This window comes from Rhamphochromis longiceps, linkage group LG23 (assembly GCF_057381845.1).
Source record: "Rhamphochromis longiceps isolate RC_006_pf linkage group LG23, R_longiceps_female_GT1.1, whole genome shotgun sequence".
NCBI classification, from domain to species: domain Eukaryota; kingdom Metazoa; phylum Chordata; class Actinopteri; order Cichliformes; family Cichlidae; genus Rhamphochromis; species Rhamphochromis longiceps.
Window position 1 is genome coordinate 13,231,164 of NC_140578.1, and position 21,232 is coordinate 13,252,395.

The window sequence follows — 21,232 nt, forward strand, 5'->3', positions numbered from 1 at the left end:
GCTTTAGTCAAAACGATATCACAGTCTTTACTTGCAGTCATTCATGTTTGGTGGTTTCAGTTCTGGGATTAACTGCACTTTCACACAAACACCCACTGAAAGCCTAAAGCACCGTGAACAGCATTAAGACCCTCATAACACAGAGTAAATAAGTAAGTCAAAGATGGCACAAATAAGAAATGAAACAGAGGAGCTGAGGTTGGGGTGGGTTGCAAACCTGTTTGCAGGGCCACCAAAAATTGTAGGCAGGCTAAGACAACTTGCATAGTGCATCCTGTATTGCATTTTTCAAAAGGACATGAGAGGATCCATCAGATGATTGGTGGGGATTGCAGGCTTGGATTAACTCTGTGACCATACAGAACTAAAGCTATGCTCAGTTTGCCTGTTGGAAATGTATGAAAGAAGTTACTACCAATCATCCAATCATCCATACATTCATTCATCTTCCCCTGAACCAAAGACACGTCATGGTAGCATTCCAGCCGTCCTTTTCCCAGTAACATTTGACAGTTCCTCCTCGGGGATCCTGAGGCGTTCCTAGGCCAGATGATATATAACCTCCCCGCCTGGATAACCTCCGAAGGTAGGTGTGCAGCAGAAATCCTTGTCAAATACCCGAAAAACAACTAGCTCCACTAAACAAGAGGAAGCAGTAAATTTACTATGATTTTCCACCAGATGGTCGATCTCCTCGTTCTATTTCCAAGGTTGAGCCCCACCTCATTACGGCGCTGTACCTGTGGCCTTATTCTATTGGTCTTCATCCAGATCTCATGACCACAGGTCAGAGTTGGAAAATAGATAAGACTGTGTAAGACTGTGAAAGCTTAAGACTAATCTTTCTCTTCCTCCTAGTACAATGCTTGCATTCCCGTTGACCCATCTGTTGGTCCCAATCACCCATGTCAGCACCAAGGTTTTCTGCTGGAAACCACTGGATTGCTCACTCTTGGGTGGGGGAGAGATGCTGCCCCAAGTACTTTTGGATCTGAGTCATTTGAAGGTATAGTGTGAAGTTATTTTGTGTAAAATGTGAGATCTCGTTACAGTTTTTAGGGTTTTTGTCAAAAAAAAAAAACAAAATCTGTTTTCAAGCTGATGCTGGAATAAATGAAACTGATATTGTCTGAGGGAGGTTTGGGCGTTTTCCCTCTAATTTTGTAAGGTCTATGATATAAATAAAATTGAACTGAATGGAAATTTAGTTATCATTTTGAATCTGAAAGTAAAACATTTAATGGCTTGATTATTTGTATAACTGTTGGGGTTAGTGTCTAATGCAATGGCTGGTCTACTGTGGTTTAAAGATTTCTTTTATGATGACGGAATATATTCCTGAAAAAAAACCCATTGTATTTAATTTTTCCAAGTCCAACTTTTAGCGTTTCTTTGTTAAACACCCCTCTATAGTTATATGCTTTTTTGTAATGTTGTTTATATGCAGCTGATGCGTTTTTCACTTTTTCTTGGAAGGCAGATATGATCACTGGAGATAAGACAAATGCCCACACACCAGCCCCGCTATCACAGATTCCTGTGACGATTTGCACCACACTGTGGATTTAACTCATTAACCTTCTGCACATTTTTAACACTGACAATCAGGTATGAAATAACACTGAACCCACACATTACTGATCGCTGCTTAAGTAGCACGGATGCGTGGAAGCACAAACACTCAGGTTTTTTCAGTGTTCAACACCATGCAGAGACCCTGAAGTGAAGACAGATTTCAAGAGGCAACTTGCGCAATTTACTAAATAAAAACTGCAAACTGTCGCTTGCAAAGTGCAACTGTAGAACGCAGCCTGAGACGGATCCTGCGATTCTGTCAGCGGCTGTCACGGCTCAAGGTGGCGTGAGTGGTCGCAGTTTTTGGTGGCAAACGTACCTGCTGGTTTGCATATAATAAAAGGCGACAAAGAGGAGAAATAAATCAGGATGGAGATGATTTCCCAACAGTGTTCTCGTTTCCTTAATGACCTGTCATGCCTATGTGCTCATTTTACCACATGCCTTGTGCAACAGAGCACTTCCTGCCAACCAGAATTAAACACCTGAGGCTAAACAATAGTGGTGTAGCTGTTGATATGTCACGGTCCCAGGGAGGGGCTGCATCATAATGCAATCATCTAGCCCTGTTTACACAAGTGCTTTCAAAATGACAATGTGGCTGCTGAACACTTTGTGCCTCCTCCTGAGCAAATGTTGTGCAGGTAGAAAAAGAAAAAATGGCACAAAAGCAAAGCCCAGCCTAAAAGACTGATTATATTTCAGCTCCAAGGGTGAGGATGGTGGAGTTAGGTTTGTACACACTGCCCTTTGTAAAAGTGCGCACCTATTGCCCGAGTATCAATGAGGATATAAAAAAGCTTTGGAGAATTCCACAGGTAAGTTATCACTGTGAGAGGGACCAGCCCAAACAGGCAGAGCAGGGCTGGGCTTTCCAGCCAGAGGCCTTGGAAGTTTTCACTGTGTTTATTTGGCAGAGCTGGGGTTGGACTTTCACTGCACCTCATTTTGTTACAGCCACCGAATCACACAACTGGAAAAACAGGCAATCAGGGCCGATTCAAGGTTTGCACCAAAATAAAGGCGAGAAAAAGGTCAAACTGGGGAAATCCACCCTTCCCTGACCTTCCCATTGCAGTTCCACTTAATACACAGTGTTTATACAAAATGCACACATGCCTAAGAGACGCATGTGTTTTCTGAGCTTTAGGGCAGGTGACGATAAATTCCTCACTGGGCTTTCAAGCGCTTCGGACTCATAAGTCAACATGCAAGATAAATATCAATCCCAGCTCCAGTTATCATGGCAAGTGTCCCACATTGTCTAAGAGCACATAAACAAATCTGGTCTGATTGCTCAACACAGCCTGCGGGTTTGTCAGCCATCCATAGATGTATCCATCAAACAAGGTTGCACTGAAAGGATTAAAAACAGATGAAAAGCAAAGGTGGATTGGTACGTAGAAAAACAAAGAGAAGATGGGGAATTGAGCTGCACACATGATCAGACTGCTTATGCAACCTCTGAAGCCTAAAACACACAGCCGTGATACTGTACATACAGTCGTGCATACGCTGCGATATCATAGCTGCAGGCTGTTGGCAATGATGTTTCCACCGTGAAAAAGCAGAGTCCACAGGCTGAAAGCTGCTCCCCAGGTGTTTGAATTTACAGCGGCCTGCCCCAAACCATGAGTCTGAGTCTACTGCCGTTTATTAATTCATACTGTACACCACGGGTGCAACCTGCGTACACACTCTGCTCCTCATTTACGCTTTGGGCTTCTTAGCTTGTTTGTTTCCTGTTGTATTTACAGTTGGAACAAGACTTGCAGTACAGGTAGAGCTACAAAGCTAGGCATTATATTCTTACAGTTACGTATGTGATTTTGCTGGGCTTTGTTTCACTTGTGCAAATTCAAATCTGATTGTTTTTTAATTTTGCATTTTATGCAGAGGACAGTTTGCGTTTTTAAAAGTGCAATTATGGCAAAGCCCACTGAACCTTTTTTGCACGTGTTTCAGGTTTACTGTTTAGCTTGATCTAAAAAGACTACAGACTGAACACATTCCTAAGTCCTGGTCCTGGTAATGAGTTGATAGTCCATCTCATGATATTTTTAGTGCTTCTCTTGTGTCTGTGGTGAACTCTGCTTCTGTTTTCTTTCCTGTTCACTTTTCAATGAATCCAAATTCTACCTATTCATAGCATCAACACCATAGACCAAAAAAAAGATGTCTGCAGCACCGTAACTTCACCTTAATGGAAATAAAGGATCCACTGGTGGACCATGCAAGCTCAGCAAACATTTACTGCATACTTGATGTTGACTGTGGCACTTGCACAAATTTATTTAACACTTTTCTCCATAATTTTACTGATACAAATGTGAAAAACCTCCCTCCTCTTCCAATTTTTGCAAATTTGTATTTATGTGACTAACTATAGAACATTTGCCCATCAAGTTTGAGTTCAAAAGGTAACGTTCAAAAGACTTTCTTATTTTTCTTTATGATAAATGTACAGATTGAAAAATCTAGCTGTTATAATACAAATATATGGAATTAGCCTGCTTTGGTTTACAACAGCTGCAGCTGCTTTCACTTAATGCTCATCTCATGAGGTCTGCAACTGTGTGTTTTGCTGATGATACATTAAGTACCTACTTTGTACTGCCTGCCACCTGCTGTCTGAATGTATATGCTGCTTTAGTTTGTATAGGTGTGGTCGAATGACTTCACTACAGCCTAAAAGCAGAAGAAAGACGTTTGACACACCATTCATCTGTAACAAGTTAATTACCTCGCATGTATTAATGAGGAAGCATTTTATTTATTAAAACTAACTTGAGCAGATGAAGATGGGGGCTAAATAATAGTTGGCTACACACATTCTGAAGCCTTATAGAGAGAAAAGTATCCGACCAGATGAGAAGCAAAGGAGAGCAGAGCTGGGATTACTTCTAGCCCTCTTAAATATATATTTTTTCTTACAACAGTTACTGAAGCAACCTCTAGTGGGGCTTCTTTAAACCTCCACACCCAGCTCTCTCAGACGGGAATAAAAAAAATAGATGATGTGCTGGGTAATTAGATTGTCTAGACAGTTTGGAAAGAAGGCACTTAAAACACATCTTTCCCCACAGATGCAGAAGAAACTGTGCTTTTTCTTCACGGGTGCACCTGGAGAATGTGTGAAGAAAACACAATAATCAGGACTAAAAATACTGACACTCCCTCCACGGTTTCCAGTGACATCATCAAGGTTTCGGGAGACTGGTGGGGTGCACACGCGCACACACACACACACACACACACACACACTGTGCTTATTTCTGAGAAGGTTGGGAACACTTGAGGTCAATTGTTAAGAGAAGTGCTTTCACTCAGGAACTTTAATTGTATTATTACTTTTAGGCAATCAGACTAAAAATGGAAATAATCAAATTAAAGAGTCATCCTTTGATGTCATCTCTCTGATACCGTGCCTTTGATATAGAAATGTAGCCAACAGTAGTACATTTAATGCCACAAACTGCCTCACTGCGGTCAGACAATGTGCTGATTTTTTGCCAGAGCCGTATCCCATACCATGAAAGGGGTTTGGACGTGATCCTATCATCATCCATGATGACATGACATGAAGAAATGTGATGTGGCGTGCTCCTGACTTGAACCTTCCCTTCACCAAGGGTGCACACTGACATCAAGTGGTCATATGACAACTGTCAGCATTCAAATCACGCTGCGGCTGCCTTGAAGAACAACAGCACAAAATCACACAGGTAGCAGAATTTCTCTGCTCTAGGTCAGTAAAAGAATTGTTTCATCACTCTGTGAGCTTTTTGATTTATAAAGGAAGAAGAAGCCTTTGTATTTGATTAATGCAGCCCCGCTGGGTGGGATCAACATTGCAGACGGAGGTGGAGCATTGCATATTCCTGATAAGGGAATGTGAACCAACAGGCATTTAAAGGGTGCTTTTCCAGTCATACTGACCATCCAAAGCTCGTTTACACTATAGTGAGCAGATCCCAACAGACAATGCAAACAAATAGGTGCAGGTATTTGAATGTAATTTTCCCAGCTCCTGCGTTAAGTAAATGCAGTGAACATACGGCGAGCACTTTGTATCCCAGTGGATGGAACGATGACTACAGCATTTTTTAAATCTGGTCACCCTAATTCACCCACACATATAGTACTTTCTGGACCACCTATATATTCAAAGGTTTCTAGAAAGGTGCTGGAAACAATCCCAGCTGACTTTGGGTTAGTCCAGGGGTCCCCAATCCCCAGTACACGAGGGCTGGTGTCCCTGCAGTTTTTAGATGTGTCCTTGATCCATCACAGCTGATTTAAATGGATAAATTACCTTCTCAACATGTCTTAAAGTTCTCCAGAGGCCTGGTAATGAACTAATCATGTGATTCAGGTGTGTTGACTCAAGGTGAGATCTAAAACCTGCAGGGACACCGGCCCTTGTGGACTGAGATTGGGGGCCCCTGGGTTAGTCTGTTACAGGGAGAGCAGAGACATTCCAACTAGGAACCTTCCTGATGTAAGACGCAAGGCGACAACGCTGCAAACTGCACCATCATTACTTCCCCGCATTATTGTTTGTGTTTTTAAATTAGGGCTGCCACAAACGATTATTTTGATAGTCGACTAGTCACCGATTATTTATGCGATTAGTCGACTAATCAGATCATCATCCACTGGACGTAAAACTACAGCTTATTGCACCAGCAGCATCTGCTCTTATATAACTATCATTAGCTTACAGCTTTAAGTGTTTAAGGTGCTAACTAAAAATAAAGACAAGATGATAGTTTATTCAATTTTAATGAAATTTGCAGATTGTTTCGGTGAAGTTTAATGAACTCCTTGCTATCTAAAATATAACAGGACAACAGAGTATATTCTCCAGCATCTCACACTTTTGATAATCAGCTGTCTGCTTGACGTTTATTCAGCTGTGTAAAAACTATAACTTTAATCTCAGACAAACCGATTTACTCAGGAACAAATAAAATACAAAAAAAAAAAAGCCAAACAACAACATTTTTAATTTATCTAAGTGACTCATATATATTTAACCTGAGTAGCGAAAGACTGCGGTGGGTTAGAAAACAATTTGCCGGGAGTCCGGTGTTCTCACCGCGCTAGTGACCTAGCCCCCGGCTAGCTATCGAGCTAGTGGGTAACAGACGTCTCCGAAAACGTCGGAGCGCTTTTGAAAATATGTGGTGTCCTGATAAACTGAGCCGATATTTGAGGTTTACACAGCTACATTCTCGCCTGAAAATACGTTAAACGTTTATTTTCTGACCCAGAAAGAATAATAAGAGTAATATTAAAACTAACTAGCTGCCGCCATTGTTGGAAACTAAGCTGGGCCGCGCTATGATTTCTGGGACACAGCTGCTTCTTCTTCTTCTTCGGGGTTTAACGGCAGCTGGCATCCTTGTACATGCAGTGCTGCCATCTTCTGTTTCAGTCCGTTATTACACTCTTAAATCCTGCTACTTATTCCTGCGTCTTTTGGGATCTTACAAAGCTTCAAACGACGCGTCGACTATTAAATCAGTCGTCGACGATTTTGATAGTCGACGTAATCGTGACTAGTCGACAAATCGTGGCAGCCCTATTTTAAATACACAGGAAGTAACTAGAACACCTGCATTAAATTTGCCAGCAGCAGATCACAGTTAAATAGTTTCACAGCTTTGTTTTGTGTCCAAAGATGTGAAGTCACAACACAATTCAAAAACACATGGCTTAAGCCAAATATGTACTGCAGGTCACATGGATGTGTTCCTCTGGACATCGGCTCCACACAGAAGATTCTCTGACTTTTACATTGGTAGCTCAAAGTACAGCACTGCAATAAAGACTTTCGCAATACGACTGTAGTCGCCTAAGATTGTTGTTTATTTTTTATAAATTCATGTTTTATGCAACCTTAAGTGAACACCATTTCCCATAAGCCCTGGGGTGTTAGCGAGACACATGTTTCGAGTGAACAGAAACTCATAGAGGAGCTATGGGGACATGACGTCATGACTTTGGCTCTGTCTTCTCTCTGTTCGCCACTGAGCTCCTCCATCACTCAGAAACGAATCATTAACACTGCAGCTCATCTCCCCAGCTGGCCTCGTATTAAGGTGTCATGTGGAAACAAAGTTTTCGTGAAGCGTCAAAAGAGGAGCGAAGCAGGAAGATTCATTTCCATATATACATGAACATTACTGTAGATCGGCTTCTCTCAAAATAGGAACGACCTAGACAAAAAAAAAAGAAGACACTTCCTGGGGGAGAGACGAAGAGGAAGACGGGGAATGAAAGGGAAGGAGTGCTGAAGATGAAGACAGAAAGAGGAAATGTTTGAGGCTCCAGTCTTTCTCATTTGAAACCGTCTCTTTACTGCCGGACTCCCGGGTGGCTTCCACGAGCATTTTATGTATAATTTAATGTAATGCGCGGAGATAAAACCTTCAATAAAGGCCGCGCTCTCTAAGCTCTTCACAGCACATTACGTTTTATTCATCAAATTAGTTTTAGTTGATTTGGTATCCCCTGAGCCGTCTTTAAAAGGTTTAGATGAAAGGACTGCATTAATTTTGCCACTAATCAGTTAAGTGACAGCTCCAAGTGACAGCTCTGCACTCCTTACCCTCAAAAACCTTGCTGCAAACACTCTCGCCATCCATGCTGTCCCCATTTGCTCCTTGCACCGATCCGCCGCACACATTTCACACTTTCTCCTACATCTTCTAACGTTTCTTTAAATTTGACACCGTGTTATATGATACTAGATTAAAATCAGCTGTGAGATGATTACAGACCGGCCACAAATGTGACCGGGCATGTTTAACGTTAAGGCGTAACGGTTAATGATGAAGCAAAGGGACTTATTCTTCACGGGGAATTGAGCTTTGTGAAACAAATTAGAGCAGAGTGAAGATAATTGGAGCTAATATTTATAATTCTCCAGGTAGACATTTTCGTTTGTTAATGACCGACTAAACCCCACAAAGAGTAGTTTAATGTAGTGTCAGGAAGCTTTCGTGGTTATGATTCAGAGCCACGACACTCTAAACTTCTGCATTTAACCCTGAAGTCAGCAAACTAGTTTAGGGACTAAAATGACCGTCATAATCCCATTCAATTTTGTACAGTAAAAGCTTTTTTCTTTAATTAACACCCCTGTTTGCTCAGTTTAAATACCAATGTGAAATTCCTGCAAACATTTGTAGGCATACAGGACATTTCTCGAGCTCCCCCTTCTCTTTTTATTTTGCTTCCTAGGACCAAGACAAGGAGTCATTTTTAAAATGGTCTTGAGCAATAGTTCTTCTGTTTTTTCAGTTACTCTATGGACATTAGCTGCTTATTCTCCCATTTTCAGTCCAGTCCTTGCATCTGACAATTTTCAGAGGTTTTATTTGATCTTTTTTCTCTGAACTAACCCAAACAAATCAGACAACTTAGCAAAAAACGATTTCAAATTGCATCCTTGGGCATTCGTTAATAGCAAAAAGCTACTTTGGCTGATCTGTTATTCACAAAGGCTCACCACAGCAGGTAGCTCCGTATGATTTGGCAAATTTGTTTTACATGAAATGGCCTTGTTAACATTAGATTCAAGGTCTTTCACTTGTTAGGCAAACGTGTAAACCACTAAACAACAGAACCACTACTTTATGTTTCAATTTCTAATTTAGCTGAATCGATAAAAAAAAGAAAACTGGGCAAGTGGAGGACAAAAGAAGAAGTTTCAGGCCTAAGAAACTATCTATAGCACACAGTATCGTAGAGTCATGTCCTTAAGAAACAGGAAGCAACGGTTCACAGAAGCCTAATCAGGAATGGTCTCAGCAGAATTTACAGCTGTCATTCCTAAGGAAGGGAAAGAGGAAGGAAAGGCTGAGGAATGCCAAATGACACAAGAACTGGACTGAAAGCCAGTAACAACAGGTCTGATGGAGAGATAAAGCCAAATTTGACATTTTCGGTTCAAATCATAGTAGGCATGTACAGAGAGCCATCTGTAAAACATGGTCTGTCGTGGTTTGGGTTGTGTTTCAGATCAATCTTGTCAAAACTGATGAAATTACAACAGCTGAAAAGTATGATTTGATTTTGATCCACCATAGCACTGTTGCCTCATAGCAAGAAGGTCCTGAGTTCAATTCCACTATCAGGCCGAGGTCTTTCTGTGTGCAGTTTGCATGTTCTCCCCGTGTTTGCGTGGGTTCTCTCCAGAAACACCGGCTTCCTCCCACAGTCCAAAGACAAGCACTTAGTGGGGATAGGCTAATTGGAAACCCTAAATTGCCCATAGGTGTGAATGTGAGTGCAAATGGTTGTCTGTCTCTATGTGTTAGCCATGCAACAGACTGGTGACCTGTCCAGTATGTACCCCGACTCTCGCCCTAAGACAGCTGGGATAGGCTCCAGCGCCCCCCAAGACCCTGAAAAGGATAATCGGAAGCAAATGGATGGACAGATAACATCATCTGCAAAACATCTGATTGGCAACAGCTTAATTTTTAGCATGAAAATGATCTTAAACACACTACCAATGCAGTAAGACATACCTGAATAGAAAAAACACACAATGGAGCACTAACAGTCATGGACTGGCCTCCACAGAGCCCAGACCTCAACATTGTTTTAGCAGTGTGGAATCACCATGATAGAGAAAAAAACAAAAGGCAGCCAACATCCAAAAAGGAGCTTTGATTGTCCTTTAAGAAGCCTACCTAAAAGAAGACTACCTAAAGAAATGACAAAAAAGCTGAATAACAAAGTTCAGCCTGTGTTGACGAATAAAAGTCAGACTAAATATTGACTTTCAAGCTTGGCAGGATAGTACAAACACTGTCTTTGCCTTATGTAAAGTATTTCCATGTATGTTTGCACATTTCAATTAATTCCTGCACCTAATTTAAATTTTCCAGAAAAATGCAAAGAAATGCACAGGACTGTAGATGATAAGCATTAGTAATCAACTGACAGTCGTATTGTTTTTGAATGTCATTTTTACAGTCCACTAACCCTACTCAGTAACTCGAATCTTAAAGCTTAAAGCTTAGAAGGCACGTTTTACTGTTGGACAAAATGAGCGGACTTACTCCAGCAGGGAGCGCTTTGGGAAGCTGAAGGTGCCGTGGGAGATGCGGTCCACAAAGTTAAGCGGGATCCTCTGCATCTGGTCACAGTTGAACATCATGAAGTCGTACTTGAAGACCAGGAGAGAGAATTCTGTGATGAGAACAATGCGCTCCTTTTCATTGTTCCAGTGATCCACTCTGAAACAACCAAACAGTGTGTGAGCAAGAACAAAAAGAAAAACAGAACAGAAAAAAGCAGGTTTTTAAATGTTAAATAAAAAAATATTTCAGCTTCAGTATTCAAATATTACAATGTCAGCACTCAAACCGCTTCCAACAAAAGGTATTCTTAAGTTATTTTGCTTTCACTGACTCGTCATAGTCTTCTTCAAGTAAACTAACTTGTTTATTCACCTGCTATAAAGATGGATTAGCAGCATTGCGGTATTAGGAAACAGCAACAAGAAAATCAACCTCACTCATTTATTACTTCACTAAAAACCTTTCAAAACAAAACACTTAATGAAATGTTTTACATTTTTCATCAGCAAGTTTAAAAAATAAGCAAAAATAGCCAAAAATGATTGGAATTCTGGAGGTCATATAAAGTTAACACACACGCACACATATTGTAGAGCTGCTCAATTATGTACTCTTACAGTTCACGAAGTAAAATAAAAATGCCCTGGGCAAAGATCATACAATATGGATGTAAGCATTTCTGAAGCCCTACATTTTTACTGGAAAAATGGGCTTTCTTTTATGCCCTCAAAATGTCTCCAAAAATGTTTGCAGTACTAATTGAAATCACAAAAAAACCATCATTAAACACACATTCATCCACACACTCCATCCCTCACCGCTGTGCGAACAGCTAATTCGTGGTGGCATGGATTCTCTTGGAGAAGCTCCCTTTCTTACAGCCCACTGAGCTGGGCGCACTTGGTCACCTCAGAGTGAAACACTCCTGATTGCTGCTGGCATCCGTAAGCCAGAGAAGACAGTTCACTGAACAGTCAAAGCTTTATAGAAAGGTGTGGGTGAAGAGCTGTGACTGTGCTGATGAAATGAGTTAACCTTGACTGGGCACGGGGCAGCAAGCATGCTACAGATGTGATGCACACTGTGGGTGGGCTGACATGCTGTTAAGCACTCGAGCCTGACAAAACAAACTGTTGGTCAGGACAGAAACCGACAGGAAGTACCTCTGCAGGACCCTGCACACTGTTTGGTAGGGTACATTTTGAAAAATTGTTTGTTTTCTTTCCGCTAGCTTTTGCTACAGCTAGCAGACTGTTAGCATAGCTTAAAATCTCAAAGGAGTTGGTGAGCGGCGGCTGATCAATGAGCTCAACTGCGTTGCTTAAAACTGAGATAAATATCTATCTATCATTACCACAATTCACACAATTTCCCAGACATGTCTTTATCTCTGGTTGCCACATTGCTGCCGCCCCTTTAGAAATATGGTTGCATGCAACTCTAAGCTAAATATGAAGGCACAGTGGCTTCTAAATGGCTTGGCTTGTCATGAAGATTGTAAAAAGACACAAGTCTATCCTGAGACAATGAGATCTATGTATGCTAAAAGTAAAGCCAGCTAGAAAACAGGACAGACCAGGTTTTATCTCTGGACAATCAAAAGAAGCATTTAATTGCCCAGATTTACCCAAAGTATGTAAAGTATGTCTTTAAGTAACTTAAAGAATCTTCCGGGGCTTTTCTGAAAATTAACTGATGGAAAATAGTGTAACTAACATTATTTCTCTCATTTTTCCTACATAAAAAACACCACCTAGTGTATTTTTAAAAGATGGCCCTATTATAAGAAATGTACAGCAATTGAGACGACTTTTTGTAAAGCAAGTGACAACCTTCAGCTAAGCCAAATTTGAGGAATTTCTCATGCTTTGCTGACATAAGTCTTCGGCCTCCCTTGGGGCAAATTCTGCAGCAGAGTCGCAAAATTACCACATGATGCACTCTTTCTGTTGCTTGAAGTCCTACGCTGGCTTCTATGGCCATGATAACAGCGGGCCTGATGTAGGACAGGCGTTAACGTGCATGTGTGTGTGTGTATGTACCCAGAACCGCATAAACTGGGATGCATTATTCATTCTCACATGGCCAGCCTTTTAAATGTTTCCTGAAAGCTTGTGCAGGAGTGATGCAACCTGACATCACATCGAGTGCACTTTGTAAATGTCTTGCAGTCACTTTGTGTTGCTCTGTGTTCAATCACTATCTCTGCTTGAGATTAAGAGGTATTCGAGGAGGGTTTTTTTTCTTGGCTTTGATGAGAACAGAAACATTTGGAAATATAGCAAAAATAAAATATCAGCTGTCTTTCCATTTTATCCTGCGGATGCACACAAACTCCACAATTCACACACACATTCATACAAACACTTTTTCCTACATCTAAGTGTTTTAGATGTAAAAACCCCACACATTCACATTCTGATGAGCGCATTAGGAGCAACTCGGGGTTCAGTATCTCGCCTGAGACTACTTTGGCATGCAGATTGGAGGAGCCGGGGATCAAACCACCATCCTTCAATCCCGCATTACTTCCTGAGCCACAGCCACCTATTAGCTGATCAACCTGCGTGTGGTGAGACAGGAAAGGCTAGCGAATTAGCAGCAACTGAACTTTCAAAATAAGTGCAAATGGACTATCCACTAGTAAATCGATCACATCGTTCTCTCAAAGACATGAAAAACTTACGGTAACTGGAATACACCTGTGTTCAAGTTTGAGTTAGCTAGGTCAGGACAGAACAGAATATGATTTGAATGAATTCATATGAATGAACACAATATGAAATTGCTCATTTATTCTAGTGGTTTTCAGTCATCGATTATCAGGGATGGGTAATTAATTTTCACAAAGTAGAGAGCAAAGACCAAGAAGCTTATCAATAAATAAAATGAATATTGAGCAGAATCGAGTTTAGATTATTTGTGCGGCCCTCCACAACAGCCCCAGCTTCTCACGGGCCCCTTGGGAAAATGAACGACCGACCTCGATATATAAAAACAACTCAAACGTAAAAGCTGATACAACATTTAAATGGATTTTACAAATGACTTAGGCTTAGGTTAAAGCAAACAGCCCTGACTAGCAGAACTCATCCTTTTATACATGTTGCAGCACTTTGGGTGTCATGTTTCCTTTCTGCTCTTTAATGTATGACCTCTTTTACTTTGTTTGACTTGGTTTCTACTGTGGGTTTATTTCCCTTTTAGTCCAGGGAAACAAACTTATGTTTAGTCACAACTCATTTAGTGCCACCTCTTTTGTCCAGTCTGGTTATAACAAAACAAATGCATTCAAAAAAAGACTTTTAAATTCTTTTGGTACAAGTGTACTACTATATTATAATGAATTATTAGCCTTTTATTCAATGTTTAATAGTGTTTCTAAATGCTAAATGTGGGTGATGGTGTGGGGTTGAGGGTAAAGGTAAAAGGTTTTCACTTGGCGCACAAGGCGCCGCGCACTCAAACATGGAGGTGTATAACAGAACATGATCTCATGAACTCACTCTGCCATCAGCCAAACGCTGAGAACGCTGCCATCTACCTCCTCATTCACCAGAGCTTCAACGTCTTTGATGGCCTGATTCAGAGTGCCAGGCTGAGGAGACAGAAATGCACGGGTGTCACTTTCTAATTTTCCATTGTGACAATCACAACGTGTGCACAGAAAGCTTAAGGGGTAATCTTTGAGGCAGATGTGCAGCTGGGACTAGTAAAATGTCAGCGTGTGTGCGTGTCAAACGAAATCACAATAAACATAAGCATGAAGCCCGGGCGTGTGAAAATGTCTGCGAACGAAGAGAGCCGAGCGTGTAGAAATGTGAGTAAGTCAGGTATTTGAACACACAAGGGAACACTCCAGCGCAGAACACACTGTCATCTGTGAGCGTTTCTGGTTTTGAATGCTCTGCCAGTCTTGCACTTTATGTTTTATTATTTCAATGCCAAGCTGGAGCGAGTGAAAAGATTAGGAGTTCATATTGAGGTGCTCTTGACAGTCATTCTGTAATCTGAGGATGGTGCTGAGCTGGCCTGGCAACATAGCAGGTATGACTGATTTCCCATCAAAATCCAAAACAACAGGCCTCCAATGAACAGAATCTTAGCGATCCTGATAACGTTCAGCTTGTTGTTGGTACTTTTTTTTAAGTAAAAAAAGGTATTCCAACCTATATACCGTAAATGTCGGGCTATAAGCCGCTACTTTTTGCACAAGCTTTGAACCCTGCGGCTTTTAGTCAGGTGCGGCTTTTCTATGGATTGTCCGTGATTTTTGTCATATCGTAAGACGATTTGTTTTGTGTGTTCCGCTGTTGTACGGCACTACGTTGCCTGGCGGAAGGATCGGGGTTCAAGAGTGGTATGTTAGTCACATGTCCGTCCGCCAGGCAACGTAGTGCCGTACGAAGTAGCGCGAAAAACAAACTTCAAAGTAGCGCTACGCATTCAGCGGGAGGCGTGGATGATGAGCGGCGATAAACTTGCAAGTTATGCCCAAAAAGCAAGTTATGCCCAACTCCACCGGTGGATTCTGACAGCGTGGAAAAGTGTGAAAACATCCACGATCACCAACGGATTTTGAAGGGCTGGACTGCTGCATGATGGAGAGGAGGACACCGCCACGGCCCTTCTGAGGGTGTTCGACTCTGACACTGACAATGAGGATTTCTTTGGTTTTGAAAGTGACAACGAAGGAGAGAAGAAGAGTGGATGACGAAGCCATCCTGAGCCTGTTTGTATCCGACACTGGAGGAGAGGACTTTGGTGGTTTTAGTGCGCAGGAAGAAGAGAAAGATGGTGGTGAATGACTGACTTTTCTTCTTGTTAAAGCTGTGTCACTGCACCTGAGCCTAAAAGGTAGTCCGAATCTATTTTTCTGGTGTGCTGTAGGTTATTGTTATGTACTACATGTGCAAATATGTACCCATAACTTGTTTTTCAAAATATTAATAAAAGTGATGTCTCCAAACAGCCATCTCTTTCCTGACAATTCCCTTTGTGCATATTCTCTTACATATGATAAGTCAACATTGAAACACCTGCGGCTTTTGGTCAGGTGCGGCTAATGTATGTACAAAACAGGATTTTCCCCTGATTTTAGCTTGTGCGGCTAATATACAGGTGCGCTTTGTAGTCCGGGAAATACGGTACTCATTTTTTTCTAACATAAACTCGCCTTTATTATGTTTGGTGCTATACAGATTACTTATATGCTTCTGTTGAAACCTTTGCACACTTTATACTTTATCATTATTTAAAAATAAAGTTTTTAATGACGTTACCCAGGTGTGTGGTCCACTCTGGGCTGATGAGTTTAAGCCACAGACAGGAAACAGCTTAGGCATGTTTCAACCACAAGTTAAGTGCGGGACTAAAACCAGGAAGAAGTTTGCTCATTCGAGCCAGATGAGCTACTTTCTCATATGGAGTCCTATGAAATGACAAATTATATGTTGTGTCTCTTAAATATAGTAAATAAAGAAGATAGTGTATTAAAAAAATGAAAGTATTCTAAATAAAAGTCTAACCCAGGCGTCAGTGCGCTTACAGAAATGTGTGACATATTACTGGGAGCACTTTGCGTCAAGAGGAAACGCTGATGATATTTTACCCTTAACACGAAGAACTTCCTTAGTTTAAACTGGTCCAGGGTGGGCTCCACCAGTAGGTGACGGCCCTGGGTCGAGGTGGCCACGCTCTCCGCTGGCCGCTCCTGCGCGTCCCCTTTGCGGCCAGCAGCTGTCTGAGAGTCCTCCGGAGGGGTCGGAGAGGAGCTGAGATCAACCTCCTCCTCCGCCTGCTGCTGCTGCTCTTCACTTCCTTTAACTACTTCATCCTCCGCGTCTGCCATGATGAGGCTTCACAACTCTTCTGTTAAAAGAAGTCAGAATACTGATGTGTCTGGATCTGATTCTGTCGGCGCCTTCCCAGCGACGGGTTCCTGCACGCAGTTTTTCCGAATCGATACTTAAGTCGAGTTATTCTTAGAAGCTGGTAATACAGGTTTCTTACCTTAGATTATAGAAAGCGCAGTACGTGTGGAAAGGTACAGTAAGGCAGGAGCAACAGGTGCACGACTTCCTTGTTCCGGGCCCAGTGTTTGTTTTGAATGGCGGCGGACAGCAGCGCTCACGTTTGCGCACATCCGATTTACACAGACGGCGCATGGTCTGCGCTTCTGACAGCAGCTCACTGGAAAGTCAAATTCATCTTATAATTTATAACTGCAGTGCACAGAATGACCAGTGGAAATCAGATGGAAGTTCATTATCCGCAATAATATGTGTGATATGGCTCACTCATTATATATAATTTTATCCTCTGCAGATGCTTTAAATTGCTTATATACAGCTAGGTAGCTTTATTTTTATAATATAGCATTATAAAACGGTCTATTTATATTTTAAAATCTGAAAACTTTTAAAATATAAATATACTGTGATTAAATAACCAACTATTTTTAAATAAGCAATATTAATATTAAATAAGTCTAAATACAGCTGTACTGGTTGTTCCACGCACTCATCCATCCAAAGATTAACAGTAGTCAACGAACTCAGTGGCATTAGTGGGACTGGTGTCACCCCATGTGTCCCCCCTGGACACGCCCCTGTTGTTGTAACTCAGACTGACTTCACTTACAAATTGCATGGACAGATTTAATTAAGGAGTCCATAGAGCAAATATTTTGGCACCCCATTCACTTAGCTTGTTGTGCTCCCTGGAGTGAGGCAGCATAACTGACATGAAAATTATATTGATGTAATTTTTCTGAAGAAAACTTTGTCCTCCTCTGTGCATCACCATAAATTACATGGTACTGTTTGCTGGTTGGTTTGTGAAATAGACCCAGCTTTTAAACAGATGGTTTGAGTTTCGGACCAGTCTGATATATACTGATTCTTGTCCATCTACACAAAATGAAATGTTTTCAGCTTTAAATGGTGTAAAAAATACATGTTTCGAAACTGAAGAGGCTGGCTTTCACTTTAAAACCTCAGCAGCTCAATTTTCTTGGTTGCTAGGGTGATGTATCGGCATTGCAGCCTCGTTTACTGTACCTGCCTTTCCAGTTGTGCCAACTGTTATGAAAAAATGGGACAGTTTGTGTTCCTGAACATGAATAACTTTTCGTGACTAATTTATTTGCCGTGAGAATGGGCTGAAATGTAACATAATATTGAAAAATGATATTAATGTGCACTGAAAGTTTTAGTTCTAATTAGAGATGCAAACCGTTTCCTGACCCTTTTATTTAACAGTCTTTTACCAGGGATCTGTGAAACACTGGTCTTTACTTTGACCTGTTTCAAGTGTAGAAACTCAGCTGAAACTAGACTGTACTGTTTTCATATTTATTATACAGGAGGTCTGCCTTTAAGTCATTACAACACACTGAACCTCTAACCAGGTTTCGAGGGATTAGGGCTGGTATTCATTTCTGATAGACATTTCTGACACTCCTGGCTATCAGAAACTACAGTGCACACAAACACACACATTCATTTCACATTAATGTGCTTAAGGATGTTTAATTACTGTTAAAACTTTAAGGTTTGCTGACACTGCTGTACTTTGTGTAATCACCTCAGTCTGCACTGTACATATCTGAACCATAGTGTATGTGGTATGTAAATATGAACCATAATGCAGGGGTGTGATATTTGACTTTACAGGTGTGTCTGATAAAGGGGATGCAAGTATACAATGCACAATGATTGGACTGGTGTATTAGACTGCATTAGTTTTAGCTAGGAGTACTGAACAAAAAGGCAACCAAGAGCTGGTTCTGTGGAGGAAGGAGGTTTTGTTATTGTAATCATCACAATCCTGTTGAAGTTTACAATCAGGAACAACGTAGAAGTGAAGAAGCTACCAGTTAGGCTCAACACGATCCTTTTAGTTTGCTCAATATTTCTATCGCAGGATGAAAACTGCAGAATTGTTGCTTTGGTTGTATTTAAAGGCAGCTTGGTGGGAAAAGTTGATTTCTGATTAGATTAGGCTCTCCGCTCTTTTGTCAAACTGTGCTTTTCTGCTGCTTAAAAAAGCGTTAGATTGCTTTGAATTTCCTCTCCTGAGCTTATGTTCCCGTCTTGACATTTTCCTAAAATACCAGTGAATGGCATTCGTGATTTGGCTGGACAATAACACAATCAAGCAATTGTGGGATGAACCAGATCACTGAAAGCGAATACGACTTTTTCCTCCCACAAATCCTTGAATAGCATCACCATTTAAACATCAGTCTGCGTGTGTGCTAATGTTTTCTGACAAAGCATACTGTTAAGGCCACTCAGCCCCAATCATAACTCTGTCAGGGAGCTTTTCCAACGCCTTGTCAGGAGTTTAAAACCAATCCAGTCATAATCTGCAGCCGTCAAAGGAATGCAGACAGATTTCTAAAGGCGTCCTTTCTGCATGGCTGCTTAGCTACTCCCACAGACTGCAGCTGAGATTTTCATGCTCTTTAGTGTCGAGTGAATGGCCGGTAGCTTTCAATCCAAAGCTCTTTTTTTTTCTTTTTCTGGCCTGCAGTTAAGTAATTACCTCTAATCAATCCATAGCTCCCTTTTCAGCAATGGTTTAATAATCAGTTTCTAAAAAATAAAAAAAAGAAAAGAATAAAAAAGTGTGGTGTAAGAGTCTACATTCAGTATTCATTGTAAATCTTGATCTCACAGATAACCTAAAGACCAGAGCATAACTGAATCACTGAGCTGGTGTCAGGCTTAAGGAAATATATCACTACATATCAATTCTTCTTTAAAACACTTTACGTAAAACGGTGAACTTAGAAACCCCGTGCCCCCGATGCATCACATCATTCGGAGGAGTGAAGATAAGAATAATCCATATTGTTGTATCTAGGCCAAGTAATCAACACTGCATATAAGGAAATGCTCACTGGTGCCAAGCTGTAAGCATTCCACTTGGCAGCACCATACGTCTCTTTAAGTTTCGGATTCAGCCTGTACGTACACTTCTTCAGGGCTCTCCAAAGACGCACATGTTTATCAGTGCTGGAACTGACCATGAATTAATAATAAGTTAAATAATACATGCCATATTTTAGCGAATGTTTTAGTTAAAACATTGCCGCATTAAAATGCACTATAATGGCATGGTGAGTTGCATAGCACGTGTGCTCCTTTGTAGCTATGTTCACCAATGATTTGAGTATGTAGCATTTTTCAGATGCTTTTATGTGTTTACTGTTGCAGAGGATGCACCGTGTTCAGCTCAAAGGGAGATGGTGACATTTTATCATCATTTCAAGTAGATATGTTTAATTTTTTGTCAAATCATGACACACTGCATGAAAGCGCAGCTGATGGGAGGGGCCTATACAGAGAGATAGAAATGAAATGAAATAATACCCCGCAGGTTTAAGGTGTAGTCACCAGTTTAGTTGGAAAAATACTACAAGTTTTGTTCTGTGTTGTTTTGCCATGGCAGATACCACAGTACTACAGTACCCACAAGCCTGAGTGCAGCTCTGTGGAGAAGCAGCCTGTCACTGATGCAAATCAGTATGATAAGAATTTCAAAACACTTTGTGCTACAGTTGTTAACCAAACATAGAACAGAAAAAATTCAGTTCACCGCATCAGCTTTATATGTCACCAACATGTTTAAAACACGTATGAGAGGTTCAAGTTCCCGCAAAGATTTACAGAGACCAAGACTCAAGCTGCTCTTATTCACAGAGCATCAAATGCTGCTGTTATGTCAAAGCTACTGGGCTCTTAAAACTGGCCAAAAGACAAGTGTAAGTCCTGTGAGACAGTTTCCAACTCCCACTTTGTCAGATAGAGATGCTGTTACATTTAAAAGCTCTGGGTCAGCACTATTTTTCAGCAAATTGTATTTACGCGCTGGGACTTGTTTTAACCTCTTTCTAAACCTTACCAAGTAGTCTTTGGGCAAAAACACAGTGCATACAATACAAAATTAAAGCAAACAAAGTGCAAACCACAGTGCTCTCAAATAGGATGTGTAAAAATGAAATGCTTCTTCTTCTTTTTCTTTTTTTTTTGCAGTGTGTAAGCAAATGATGTAACTAAAAACGCTGTTTTATCAGTATTAACAGTGTACAAACTGCAGTGGACAGTGTAACCTGTCAGTAAGTGAGGTTTCTCAGGACAGCATCAGGCCTGCGGTCGTTCTTCCTGTTTCCAGTCTCTGCAAAAATAATACTGTGACTAAATGAACGGACTTATGAGTGGATGGGTTTATTTAAATTTAATGTCTTAATTAGTTGTTTTTTTGTCTTCTGAGTTGCATCTTTGCATCCAATATAAAATATTAACAGACACGACAAAGACAGTGAATTAATTATATATCTCAATGATTGCCTCGTTACATGTGTTTGAAACAAAAATGCTACGTATGTGACAGCACACTCTTCCACAGAGTTGTCAGTGAGATGACATTAGATCACCTTACAGCTGGAACAAGACACACAAACATGTCCACGGGAACCCACCCTTCATCTTCAGTGCTTTATGTGCATGGAAGTAATTCAATTATGTCCCAGCACGTTTGTGTTTGTT

At 41.0% G+C, this 21,232-nt stretch overlaps 1 protein-coding gene across 1 annotated transcript in view; it reads right to left on the bottom strand.

Moving 5' to 3' along the window:
* tprg1 (tumor protein p63 regulated 1) overlaps positions 1-16,846 on the bottom strand; it is a 28,204-nt gene extending 11,358 nt beyond the window's left edge. The window contains exons 1-4 of the mRNA XM_085398070.1: positions 16,689-16,846; positions 16,288-16,547; positions 14,183-14,274; positions 10,656-10,832 (exon numbers count right to left, since the gene is read on the bottom strand). Of these exons, the coding sequence (XP_085254196.1) occupies positions 10,656-10,832; positions 14,183-14,274; positions 16,288-16,527 (509 nt within the window). The 5' untranslated portion in view covers positions 16,528-16,547; positions 16,689-16,846. The remainder of the gene's footprint in view (positions 1-10,655; positions 10,833-14,182; positions 14,275-16,287; positions 16,548-16,688) is intronic.
* Positions 16,847-21,232: the final 4,386 nt, after the last annotated feature.